This window comes from Miniopterus natalensis, chromosome 2, assembly GCF_054644295.1.
Source record: "Miniopterus natalensis isolate mMinNat1 chromosome 2, mMinNat1.hap1, whole genome shotgun sequence".
Lineage (NCBI taxonomy): Eukaryota > Metazoa > Chordata > Mammalia > Chiroptera > Miniopteridae > Miniopterus > Miniopterus natalensis.
In genome coordinates, this window is record NC_142082.1 from 7668388 (window position 1) to 7681561 (window position 13174).

A 13174-nucleotide genomic window follows, 5' to 3' on the forward strand; every position below is an offset into this window, starting at 1 on the left:
AAAAGCGGAGCTGGAGCCCGAATTTGCTGAGCTTTCCCTCCCACCGGCGTCCTGCGCCCAGTTTCTCGGCTCCAAAGCCCGGAGCCTGGAAGTGGAGCCCCCGCCGCCGAAAAACCCGGGCGCCGTCGGCTGAGAGGCGGATCCAAACTCGGGGCGGGGCTCCTGCCGCCCGGGCGCCCGCGCCTCGGCCGAGCGCGGAGCAGGCGGGGGGGGGCCGGCGCCGCCTTGCAGCCCGCGCCCTCGGCCGGTGGCGCGGACTCGGTGAGTTTCCTCGTTCCCCCGTGGGGACGGCGCTGCGAAACAGTGGCGTTGGACCCTCAGCGCGACTTAGTAAAAACGACTCCAGGGGGATCGGAGGCGTAGACCTAAGGGCTAAAGCCAAGGCACTTCTAGGAGAAAGCCCAGGACAGCGGCCGGGAGACGCTGCACTTGGCGGTGCCCCCTCGGCCGGAGGGACGCCGGGGCCGGGAGCACGTGCGGGGCGCAGCCGAGCTGTATCCGCGCTGATGCAGGGACTGCGGCTCGTTCATTTTCATTCTTTGGACCATATTAAGGAAATGTCCCACATTGTATTTCTCTGTCCTCCTGGGTAATGATACATCAGCCCCCCAGTTTGTTGCCATTGCCGCGTCTCAGCGCTGAGCCTTCTCGCGTTGCAGGGCACACGTCTGAGTTTTCTAGGGGCAGACTCAGTAGTAATACCATCACCTCATCACCTACAGGCGTTTTCAGCTTTACCCGATGCCAGTTTTTACACGTTGTTCTGTAGACTACAGTTTACACCCTCATCAGCAGTATATAAAAGTCCCTTTGGCTCCATATACTTTTTGATACTTAGAATTTTTAAGACTCAGATATTTACCTCACTAGTGAATCGAAATAGTATCCTGTTGTTCTTTTGATTTGCATTTCCCTTGAGCTGGTGATCTTTTCATTGCTTCTAGGCCCTTCCTGATTCCTCTTCAGTGAAATGCCCGTTCACCCCACCCAAGAATCACTGGGGCGGTTGAAGAGAAGAGGGAATCACCTTTGAGGCATTGAAGGCTGGTCCCCAATTTTGGGTTTCCTGGGGCAGGAAAGTTGTCACCCCTAAGAGTAGATAGGTAGCTTCATTTTTCTGGGAAAGGTTAGAGTCAAACCTTTTGTGTTTATGGGTTTGGAAAGACAAGAAGAGGGCCCTTTTGCCTCGTTGCATCAGAGAGCAAGATGGGTCACCAGCAGCTCTCCTGGAGCCATGGGAGAAAATTCTGTCAGGGTTCCTTGTTCTTGCCTCGTCTGCTCCAACCAGCACAGTCTCATCCAAAAATATGGCCTCGGTATGTGCTGCCAGCGTTTCCACGAGTCCTTGAAGGACATGGGCTTCATTAAGTTGGACTGAGCAAACTTCTGTGAATGGACCATTCAAGACATCTATCTTACTGCAGAATGGTAGCTCTTTGTACATAAAATAAAAATAAAAAAACTTCAAGCAAACAAAAAAGTCAAGAAGAGGTTCAGCATTCGGGATGGAAATAAAAACTCAACCCAAGTAGGTTTACTCAATAAAGGAATTTATGAACTCATGGCACTGAAAACCCTGGGAGTAGGATGCCTCTCAAGTTTGAGCTAGTGGTTTGTGAAGCCACCAAGGCTCTGAGTCCATATTCTTGCCCTTCTTGTATACCAGCTTTTTCCCTAGGCTGGTTCCTATCATCATCATCACCACCACTTTTTTGTTGAGCATTTACTATGACCCAGCCACTGTTCTAAGTGCTTAGTCCCCATTGGGGCATTTAATCCTTTCAATAACCCTATGTGGTTGGTACTATAATCCCACTATACACATGAGAAAACTAAGGGGCAGTCCCACAGATAGTAAGTGGGGTGCCTGCATTAGGTCTTAGGATTCTGGCTCAGGGCTCACACCTGACAGCCATTCCAAGTCACTCATGTGAACTCCACCATTCAGAAAAAGAGAGAAGCTATGTCCTAGCACTCCCAGGAAAGGGCCTAAGATTTACTCTAATTAGAGCAGCTTTGGTGACATGCCTACCTATCTTAGGGTTCTCCAGAGAAACAGAACTAAGAGGATATATATATATATATGTGTGTGTGTATATAAAAATGTATGATATATATTTATATATTTCATATATATAAAATCTCTTCCTAATGTATACATATAAATATTATACATGATTTATTTTATAAATACACATATAAGCTATATATGTCTATATCCTACAGAACTTAAGGACTCTCCACATAGATGCCTCCAGCAAACATTTGTAAAAGGCAAACGGTGGTGGGAAGAGTGCAGCACAACCCAGGCACCACTGTAAAACAAAACATTGGCCATGGCTTCCCCCCTAAAAGAAATGTGCCGAGCTAAACTCACCTTCGCGTTGGTATGCCTCCAGGGGTTGTGAGGAGTTAACGGAGAGTGATCAGGAGGGGTGTTGGAGGCAGCAGGGTCCTGAGGCCCGGGGCACCTGGAGCAGTGTGAGCAACCACAGGGGAGCTCAGAGATACCAGCAAACGGGTGACTGCAGGAAGCTGGAGGACATATATACGTATGGGATCCTTAAATTATGCGCCAATTTAATGTTTAACTTTTGTGTTTGGAAAATGAAAAAAAAAACACACCATGGCTTTTATAGTACAAATACAAAAAATAATAACTACAAGTAATCTTAGATCCTTGGGATAAACTGAGTGGTTGGGTCTGGGTACTTCCATGTGGAAATATATCTTCCCTGTGGAGTGGGTTAATGTACATGTTAGTTCCATATTTGGGAATTATTAGTTTGATGTTTAAGTAAGAATATAAAGAGGAATATTTTTATTTATCTTACAGGACTGTCGTGAAGAGGCAAAGAAAACAGAGGCCCCTAGATAAATAAAAGGGTTTATGGTTTCTTTGAGCCCAGTTGCTTTTTTCCCTAGCAAGCTCTTCTGTTGAGTTTTCCGTTCAGTGTGTGGCCACTAGAGGGCAGATAAAGAACAGGACAGGAAATTTGAGAATGTATTTGGAGACCAGAGCTGCTCCTGTGCAGACATTGTAAACATTAGTTCAAAGTCAGTTCAAGATAAGACTAGAAGCCTTAAACGCCCTTGCTCAACTCATTTTTCACCTTGTTCCTCCAAGTTTCCCTTAAGCCAAAGGATATGATTTTCGAGTGTGAGAAAGAAAATAATTGAGTTCTCAGATCATCCAACTTTCCTTCTTAACCTTCTACAGCACCAACAAATTACTGGGTACATGGGAATAACTAAACTTGGCAGTTTTCATCAGGAAGAAACGAAAAGTCATTATCTGTTTTAAACAGACCAACTGCTCAACATCTGTAATTATGACGCAGCAAAACAAACTGGAAGTGTCCTGGGGGGCCAGGGTGAGCCAGGGGGGAGACCTGCGCTCGGATGTTCCCTTTAAGAAAGCGGGAAGTAAAATTCAGAAAGGACGTCTTACTCGGTGCCCGTTCAAGTCGGAGGGCAGAAAGGTTTTTCCACCAAACGGCAGTGACATGAGATGCCTCCGTGTGTCACATGCTTCTGACATCTCCCTGGCTCTAAGCGACGACTGAACTTATTTGCTCTGTAACTAATGTTCTACTTTTTCCAGATCGGACTGGCACTGCTCCGACCCAGGCTGAGGTCACATGGCTAAATCGGTCTGAGCACCACATCCTGACCATGCAGAGTCACATGTCTCAGATTCCATTCCCAGCTCCCTGCAGGGCTGGGGCGGGCTCAGGGCTCCCGCTTCCATTCCCAGCCCCCTGCAGGGCTGAGGGGCTGAGGGGCTGGCTCAGGGATCCCGGCTTGAGCATCCTACCAAAACCCAGGATTTCTCTAGTCAGGGAGTAGCTGACTTCCAGCCTGCACGGGAAGTAATTTTATAACTCAAGTGAATGGGGAAAATGAAAAGACAGCCAGAAGAAAAATATTTTCTTAAGAAGGGAGAAAAGGGTGCTGGAATAAGATTTCTGCAGTCTATCTGTCCCCAGGACACTCAGGCTGGTCGAGAACTTTCTGAGATAGTTTTCGTCCTTTTGGTGTGACCTTGCTCACTCTGACACTACTGTTGGGTGGCCTGAGGACACAGACAGTGTGAGGCCGACCTTGTGCAGAGTTCCCAGCAACTGTTGTCCTTACTCCAGTGACCCTTCCTGCTCAGAACTGAGTAGTGGGAGAACCATCAGACATGCTCGGGTCAGACAGGCTTTCCTCTCTAACCCCCGGGGCGACACAGAAAGCCTTGCTAGAACCTTCTCTAGGAGGAAAGAGCTCCCCCCATACTCCGGCCGCTGCCCTGTATCTCATTGGCTCGCTCACTCTCCCCTTTGACCTTGTCACAGCTGAAAAGATCATTACCTCCCTACCCCTGTACCTCACACCACTGCCAGGGCAGTGTGTTTCCTGGGCTTGGAGGATCAGAGAAGGCTTCCTACAGGAAGTAGCACCTTTGATCTGACTGAAATGAAGGCACAGGAGCCAGCCGGGCCAGGGAAAGAGAGTGTTCCTGGGACAAAGTGTGCAGAGTCCCAGCAGGGAGCAAGCGCGGGGAGCGTTCTGGGAGCTAGAGGCCCAGTGTGGCTGGAAGAGTTGGGGAGGCGGCGGATGAGTCTAGGGAGACAAGCAGAGACCCTCCAGTTCCTTGCAGTGTTAGCATCACCTGGGAGCTTATTCGAGATGCAGAATTTGAGGCCTGACTCCAGAATTACTGAATCGGAATCTGAACTTTAAGATGGGGGGGGGGGGGAGCGCATTAGGAAACCTCCGAATGATTAAGCAGCGCATCACATGACAGGACTTGTGACTTAGGAAATGATTCTCTCCGCAGAGCAGGGGAAAGCGAGTGAGTTACTTGAGACCAGTATAGGAGACAGGAGTCAATTAAGAGACTGATGCCGCTGTCCCAGTGAGAGCCGGCCAGCGCCCTGATGGGCCGCAGGAGCAAGGGGCAGAGGGCAGTGGGCCGATTCACAGACAAGAGACTGCGAGCTGTGGTCTGGAGCGGGCCGGGGCACCCCAGCCTCTCCCAAGCGCCGGGCGGAGTGACAGCGCAGCGGGCGGGGAGGGCGGCAGGGCGGAGGGAGGCAGTATCGGGGCTGTGGGAAAGCCGGGCTGAGACGGGAGGCCCTCCCGGTCTGCGCGTTGCCCAATGCAGAATGTGAGCCAACCGGTTCCACATGCGCTGGGTTCGTGTGTCCTGCCCCGCGTGGGGTGCTGAGCTCCCTACGGCTGGCACGACTGGCACTCCTGACTCACCTTTCCACCTGAACGGGCCATATGCAAAGCTGGAAGCCCGCCCGCAGTTGGGGGGGGGGGGAATGCAGCAGCCTTTGGTAGTTAGCAAGGCTGATTTCTGTTAGAGAAATCTGACAGCCAAAACCACCACCACCCCCGCCCCATTTAAAAATCTCAGCAAAAGAGCGGCTAATAATATATTTGTAAAATATATTTGTGAAAGAAAACCACCCTGTTCCCAGCCAGGAACAGAATCCCTCTGACCTGAAGAACAGGGCTGGGAAGCAGAATTCATCCAGCAAGATTCCCACCGTCCCAGCAACTCATTGCGAAAGAGTGAAAAGGCATGAAGGAAAAATCTGGATTGTTTTTATGCTAAATACATGGATAGTGCGTAACATGGGTCAATTTCCCAAGTGTCCAGGCTGAGTGACGAAGCGAGTCCCACACAAACACAGACGTGGTCATCTGCTCTGGGACACGGCGAGAGGACGGCTGGGGTGGGGCGTGGGTCCCGCCTGGGTGTGATCTGCATGCTCCAGCTCACCTGAGCTGGGCAGTGCTGCTGAGAGAGGAGGGGCTGCCCCGTTACGTCAGAGAGCCCCCTGCAGTGAGACTCAGCACCCACCCGCTTTCCACATAGACGTGGGGGAGTGCAGAGGGATGGGGGGGCACTCGGGCTCCTTCCTCTAACAGACCCACCACCGCCTTCCCCTCTCCAGGTGCTACCAGGACCTTCTGTCCTCGGGCCACCTGCTCCGCCCAGCAACTGGGCACTGGCTGACAGGCTTCTCCTAGGCTTCTGCTGCCATGAAAAACAAGTGCTGGAAATCTGGATGAAAACATGGAAAGGAAATTCCAAGGGTCCCAACACTTAACGCTATTTAAACGGTGAACAGGTACATTTGCCAGGGAGGGTTTGGCTGCACCTGAGGGCTGGCTAATAAAGAAAATACAACAGGCACCGTGAGTGGGCGCTCAGGATGCTCAGGGCACAAGGCACCACGCCTTGGAGAGGAAGGGACAGCAAGACGACCCCAGGCACAGAGAGGTCTGGGGTCAGAACCTGCAGCTCCGCCACTCACCTGGACACCAGAGCTGAACTCTCCAGGGCTGTTTTCTCGTCTGTTCAGTGGGAAAAAGACAGAGGCTCTCTAATGTTTCCACCCATCACCATGGGTCTACTTACATCTCTACTTATACAACTCCACACTCTCCATCTCCCCCACCCATTCACACCCCCCCCCACACACACACACTTTGTGACGGAAGGAGTGCCCTGCCGATGGCGATCTCAAGAATAGTGCCTGGCATATAGCAACACTACACATTTTAGTTCTCAGTATTATTCCAAATGATCTAAAAATTGAGTGGGGCTAAAATGTGTAACTACCAAACATACTTAAAACCAAACTGTATTTTCGAGTTTAGATAGTGAGGGTGTGTCCTGGCTGAGCTTGCAGGGAGGGGCTAGATGAGCTCGGGGCAGCAGGGTGACTGGCTAGATCAGCACCTCCCACCTGGGCCTCCGGGCTCAGGCTGTGCCCAGAGTTACCGAAAGGCAGCTACTGAAAGGAGCTTAGCATGCACGGGGCCTGGTGGAAGAAAGGACTGCTTCATTCCTCCACTTCCGTCCTGGCTGGAGAGAAGGGCGGAGGCAGAGACCATGGGCCTTTGAGGTGCAGTGTTAATTTGTGAGTGGAGGACATTGTGCACCTGCTGTAGCTGAGCAGGCATGGCCCCAAGCCGTGCGCCATGGAAGTGGGGACCGAGAAGTGTTTAGGCGTTAATATTCATAATATATAAAGAACTCGGCTTGTATAGCACAATAACAGACAAAAACAACCACCCAATTTTTTAAATAGGCAAAAGAACTTGAATAGATACTTCTCCAAAGACAAACAGATGACCAATGAGCACATGGAAGGACGCTCAACCTTACTAGTCACCAGGAAAGTACAAATCAGAACCACAACGAGATACCACTGTACACCCATTAGGATGGCCACTATCAAAAAACCAAAACCCAACAAAAACAGAAGCCAACAAGTAATAGAGAGAATGTGGAGAAATTGGACCCCTCGTGCAGTGCTGATGTAAAATGGTGCAGCCAATGTAGAAAACAGCGTGGCACATGCTACAACGTGGGTGAACCTTGAGGACACAGGAGTGAAATAAGCCAGTCACAGAAGGACAAACACCGGACGGTCCCACTTACGTGAGATACCCAGGGCAGTCATGCACGGAGACACAAGTAGAATGTGGTTGTCACAGGCGGGGGGCAGAGTTTCAGGTCTGCAAGGTGAAAGGAGCCCTGTGGATGGATGGCGGGGACCGTCGCACAACAATATGAACACAATGCCACTGAACTGTACACTTACAATGATTAAGATGGTAAATTTTATGTGTATTTCACTATAATTTTTAAAAGAAAAAAAACCACGAGTTTATATCAACTTCATTACAAAGAAGGGTTTTGCTCAAAATTTCAGGTATTTGTTCAAACAAGACTTATTTACTGAACACCTACTAGTTTCCAAGCGCTGTGTTCTGCGCTGAGGGAGGGAAAAGGGAAGGTAATAGGGGAAGAGAGGAAGAGGGGGGTGAGGGGAGACAAGATAAGGGTCTTGAGGACCAAAAGAAAAAGGCAGGAGAACCAGGAGCCTCAGCAGAGATGTGTGCGGGCCTCGAGCTGTAGGGAAGGAGCCAAACACCACAGCAAACCTGGGCGGAGGGAGGGGACCCACTTACACCAAGAGGCGCCTAAGAAATTGGGGGTTGAGTAATTAACACCATCGGTAATTAAAATGACAGCACAGGATGGGGACAGAGGGGAAGAAACAGGAAAAGGCCGCTGCTCTCTGAAACCACTTCTAAACCCGCGGGGAAGAAAGAACAGTACGGGGTCGAGTAAAACAGCCGATTCGCCCCCGCACAGCATCACCGACTACAGCCGCTGTCTCCTGAAATGTAGTTTTCCAGCAAAGAACGTGCGTTTTCGAGAGCAGCCATGCAATTCCCACCGTGAGTGGCTTCTCCACACCCAGTAGGACCGCTGTGGGGGCCGTGAGCACGACTGCAGAGCAAAGGAGGCTGGGGCGGCCAGGAGGAGGGGGCAGCAGCCTCCGAGGCCCAGGCCAGCGAGCTCTTTCCTTGGGGCGCACCGACAGCTGCGCTTGGAAACAGAGGCGTCACTCACGTGAAATGCAGAAATATTTATTTTGGTTTCCTTCATTGTTTTTGGAAATTCTGTTTTGGTTTATAAAACATAGAAATAGCCAACACTTAAAGCAAACATTCAAAACCCCAATGTGACAAATTACTGACTTTTGGTGCGATTAAGAATACACATACGCAGTTAGCTACCGCACAGTGTTACCAGGGTGGTGGTTCTCCAGTGCAGCCCTCCTGTCTGTGAGACACGTGCGCGCACACATCTGGAAGCAACCGCTCCAGGTGCACGAATGACAACTCAGTCACATGTGGCAAAGGCTCGCAGTAAGTGAAATGCTGCTGATTTTCCAAATTAAAAAACATCCCTGGGGAAGTTCCTCCCAGGATGTGAGTGAGTGTTCCAGATTTCTACACCCTAGAATTTTGGCTTCAGAAACAGTTCGTAGAAATCCGGTAGCATGGTGATGGGGAACGTGTGTTCGTTACTGTCCGCTTCGACGAGCGCCCAGCTGTGGACTCCCTCGGCGCTTTGATGACACGCCTTGCTTGAGTCTACTCTGGGGGAAAGCCAGTTAGTCACAACATGGACCTGATATGAAAACCACACTAAAAACCCGTTGGCCATCGCAGACAGAGGGACGGTTCAGTGAAGACAAAGCAGACAGTTACGTGGGTGTCACAGTTGAGCGTGGTCTTCCTAGGTGATTCTCTCTTGAAATGCTTGTCTTCACTGCAGAGTCTAAGGCAGATTTTTTTCATGTCCCCTCGGGATGGAGGGAGGCGTCAGGCCTGGAGAGGTGGCTCCGGAATATTCTGCTCCGTGGGCGCCAGAACCCATTCGCTCCAGCGGGGGGCCGCCTGCTGAGACTCAGTGTCTACACTGTTCTGAGTCAGCCTGTCCTTCACTTCACGGGGAGCTTCTGCTCCAGCAGGAACAATGGGGGGCTGTGGGGAGGTGCAGGTGTTTCATAACCTTCGTCAGAAGGGGCGTGAGAGTGCGTGTGAGGTGGGGGAGGGGGTGACAGGGATAAAAAAAAAAAATCTCTGGTCCACTTGTGACATTCTCCAGCTGGGACAGTTGTCTGTAAGGGACAGCTTCCTTCCAGCGCACTGCACTCTGCCGAGCAGTGGGCAGCTGCGGGATTTGCAGCAAGCAGCAGACATCTCAGAAATAGCAAAGTCCTATCCCTTGGTTAGAAGAACAGGGAGACAGCAGTTTCACACCCGCCTTCTCAACTAAGGGGGTCGAGAATAACTTAGCACATTTATAGTTTCCCTTTACAATTTTAAGGCTCATTTTGGAAATTGTGTATCACTACATATATACATGGTCTGCCACGCGAGGTGACTGTAAGGCAGAGTCCCATTTCCTCTAAAATTCCTATGACAAGAACCCGAACGCACAAGTCAAACACGGACGTGCCCTTCCCTATGCTCGCTGTAGTCAAAACCTCCAAGTGAAGGCCACCAGAAGAAGAAGATCGCGGAGGCGTGTGGTTTCCTCTGAGCTCTGCTCCTCCCTTTAGACTTTGATGGTGGAATACAGTTCATCTATCTGTGACCTGAAGTAGTTCCGAAGTTCTGGCCTCTTAGCCTTCATTGTCGGGGTCAAAAGGCCGTTTTCAATGGAGAATAGTTCAGGGTGCAGAGCAATGCCCTTGACCTGCGGATAAACGAGGCTATTACAGGAGGAAAGGGGACAGACGAAACCGAGTCTGAAAAGCACTTCAGCCCCCCACACCCACAGATGAGGGGATAGAGACCCTTATGCTGGGTCCAAACCACCTCTCACCTCTGGCCAGCTGCGCTCTCGGCAAGGGTGGTGGCCTACTCCCAGGACAGAAGTCAGGACTGTACCCTGACCTCCAGGAAAGAGAATTCATGCCCTTGGTTAAGGGAACCCCTCCCCCTGCCAAACTATTCCATTAGCCATTCCTCACGGACTTCTTTAGGTCGCCTCACCCTCTTCTGTGACCTATTCATAAAAAGTCTTCAACAAGTCAAACACCTGTTTTACAAGAACTCCTGCACTTTCATGAAAGTCTTACCTGTTCGAATGGTTTCAGGCCAGCCTCCTTCCCAAGCTTCACCATGTCTTCCAGGATAGCCTTTTTGACATCCTAACAAGGTAAGAGAAAGAAGACGCTTCCTGAGTTGGAGGTCCCTGTGCTTTGCACTCAACCCGACGTGCAGACTGTGGGCTTCGGAGCCTTACCTTGCTTCGGCACAGCTCTTCAAAGGACCCTTCCACTCCTCTCTTCCGGGCCCAGCGAGCTAACGTCTCAACGTCGGGGACCACAATCGCTATGAGAAACGCCTTTAACACAGAGAAGTGAGTCACTACCTGGCCTGATGCACGTGTTCTAGAACAGTGGTCCCTGAGACCCCTGGCAGGAACTGACGAGCGCTACAGATCCTCTCTTCAGAACATACCACCAGCACCAGGAGTCCACTGACCAGGGTCACAACTCCTGGCTCTAAAATATACACAGCATCAGGAATTTTATAATAGATGGTTTAAAAGAACCACCGGCAAGCAAAATCTAACAAACCCTAATTTTTATTTATTTTTGTGTATATTTAAAAAAACAAAAAACGGTCAAGCAAAAAGGTGGTAGATAGCAGAGAAATAAATAAATAAAATAAAAATCAAAGGCATAGTAAGATTCTAGGTCAAAAAAAAAAAACTAGGCACACTCTCTTATAACAAAACATTCTTCTAACGTTACTTAAAAACCTTGAGGTTTATAAAATGATTAACCTTCAGGAAACTAGGTCCCCTTCTCTCCCTTGTCACCATCTGTCCAACATTTTGGCAAAGAGACTTTCACTACAATACTGACCTTGGTTTTCAAGTATATGTTGCCTCAAAACCACCATTCACACAAAGATGACTCGGGGCATATGATAAATAAGTTGGGTTTAATATATTTGCATATTCTAAACTTTCTTATAATCCATATGTCAACATTTCCCCTCATAATTAAATTGGAAGCATATTTTTACCCACTCCCTAGTATCTTTTATCCAACCTCCCTTGGCACATCAGATCACTCTGAGTAAAATAAAAATGTAGAAACTAAAGAGAAAAACTTTTCTGAACAAGCAACTCCCTAAAGCAATAACCAACAAAGCGCCTGAAACATTCCAGCATGTGAGACGGGAAAGCCCATCCGTTCACACGCATCACACTTGCCCCTGGGGACCAGGCCCTCGCCACGCCCGCTCATCAGCGCTCACAGCTCAGAAAGCACCTACCTGCAAGCTCTCTCCGTGGACAAACACCTGAGCAATAGGTTCACTCCGCAGGTAGACGTTTTCGATCTTTTCAGGTGCTATGTATTCTCCTTGTGCCAGTTTAAATATATGCTTTTTCCTGTCGATAATCTTCAAGGCACCATTCTGTTCACCAGAGAGAAGGGGTTGTGAGTGGGCCAGGCTGGTTTCTACCCAGGACCAATCACACACAACCCAGGGCATTTTATGTGCACCATCATTTCATCCTAATCATGCCTGGCAGGGTCAGTTAACATCCCTTTTTACAGAGAGGGAAACTGAGGCTCAGAGTGATTAAGTAGCTTGCCCAAGGCCACTGAACCAAGTATGGAGACAGAGAAGGGATCAGAGCTCACCCTCATTCCCTTTCCCGCCTGTCAGCCAACTGGCAGCGCCCTGCTCACAGCCTTCCACGTAGCAGCTCCATGCAGCCTCACATCTGAACAGGGGACACACATCTACCTCTCCCACTGAGTTGAGTTCTTTGAGAGCAGAGACACAGACTGACCCTCCCACAGTGCTGCGCACAGATTAAGGGCTCAGTAAATGCTTCCTACCCAAAGGCAGTTCCAGAGTCTTTACCACTGTTTCAGGGTGGGGATGGGGTGCTCCTGGCCCTTTGGGAAGAGATGGTCAACTGCCCACATAATAACTGCAGGGACACTGGAATCTCTGGACCAGACCAGCCAAATGCCAGCAGTGCCCACCTGACTGTGAAGCCATCCCCACCCTGGGGCCACTGTCGTGCTTCTGAAAGTCAGCCATCTCTTGGAAACGTCCTCAGCTCTCATTCCACATCCGTCCCCTCCACTTTCAGCAGGAGCAGACGGAGTGCAGAGGCTACAGGCTGTGTTCACTAGGGCCAGAGCCAGGATGAGAAGGGATACTTAACCCCTCCTGGACCTGGGAAGAGGAACTTAACTTATTTCTAAACAGTTGGGTATTCTGAAATCGGAATTAATTAGGGAGGCATTTTTCAAATCAATAAAAACTTCACAGTATTCGGCACCTTGTATGTATAAGAAACAACATACAATAAACACTGCATTAGCCATTCTAGTGCTTGCAGTTAAACACAGTAACGACTGTAAACAGCAGTGATTGCTACCGCAGCAGCAAAACTGGCCCTATCTCTGGGTAGCACTTCTGCAGAGCCTCCTGCTCCTCGGATGGCTTCTGGACTTTCTCTACAGTAAATGGTTCTGAGACTAAATTGAAAGAAGGTGGTCTAATCTGTGAAACACCTGTCGTATTTTAACCAGACGAATAACCTAAGAAACCCACCTATTCAGATTCCTGCCCCCTGTTCCTGGCAGTCTACACAACGGCCCCCACCCCTGTTCAGCTAAGGCTTCAACCTCAAGGCACAGCACAGACAGGTAAAAAGCCACAGGCTCTCCGTTTTCAAACAGGAAGCAGTAGCCAGAATTGACGGCAAACATCAAAACAAAACATCTGAAACAGTTTCCAGGAAAATCCTACATAGGAGTGT

The 13174-nt window shown here is 49.7% G+C and overlaps 1 protein-coding gene and 1 pseudogene across 2 annotated transcripts in view; one reads left to right on the plus strand and one right to left on the minus strand.

The window, feature by feature from the left end:
* The first annotated feature begins 1206 nt into the window (after positions 1–1206).
* Positions 1207–1378, plus strand: LOC107535762 (small ribosomal subunit protein uS14 pseudogene; annotated as a pseudogene).
* A 7023-nt stretch (positions 1379–8401) lies between these two features.
* ACSL1 (acyl-CoA synthetase long chain family member 1) overlaps positions 8402–13174 on the minus strand; it is a 39744-nt gene continuing 34971 nt past the window's right edge. Inside the window, exons 18-21 of one of the 2 annotated variants that reach the window (XM_016211288.2) lie at positions 11665–11808; positions 10622–10723; positions 10455–10526; positions 8402–10069 (exon numbers count right to left, since the gene is read on the minus strand). In XM_016211288.2, the coding sequence (XP_016066774.2) occupies positions 9929–10069; positions 10455–10526; positions 10622–10723; positions 11665–11808 (459 nt within the window). In that variant the 3' untranslated portion in view covers positions 8402–9928. The remainder of the gene's footprint in view (positions 10070–10454; positions 10527–10621; positions 10724–11664; positions 11809–13174) is intronic. The other variant, XM_016211289.2, reaches the window with a different exon arrangement.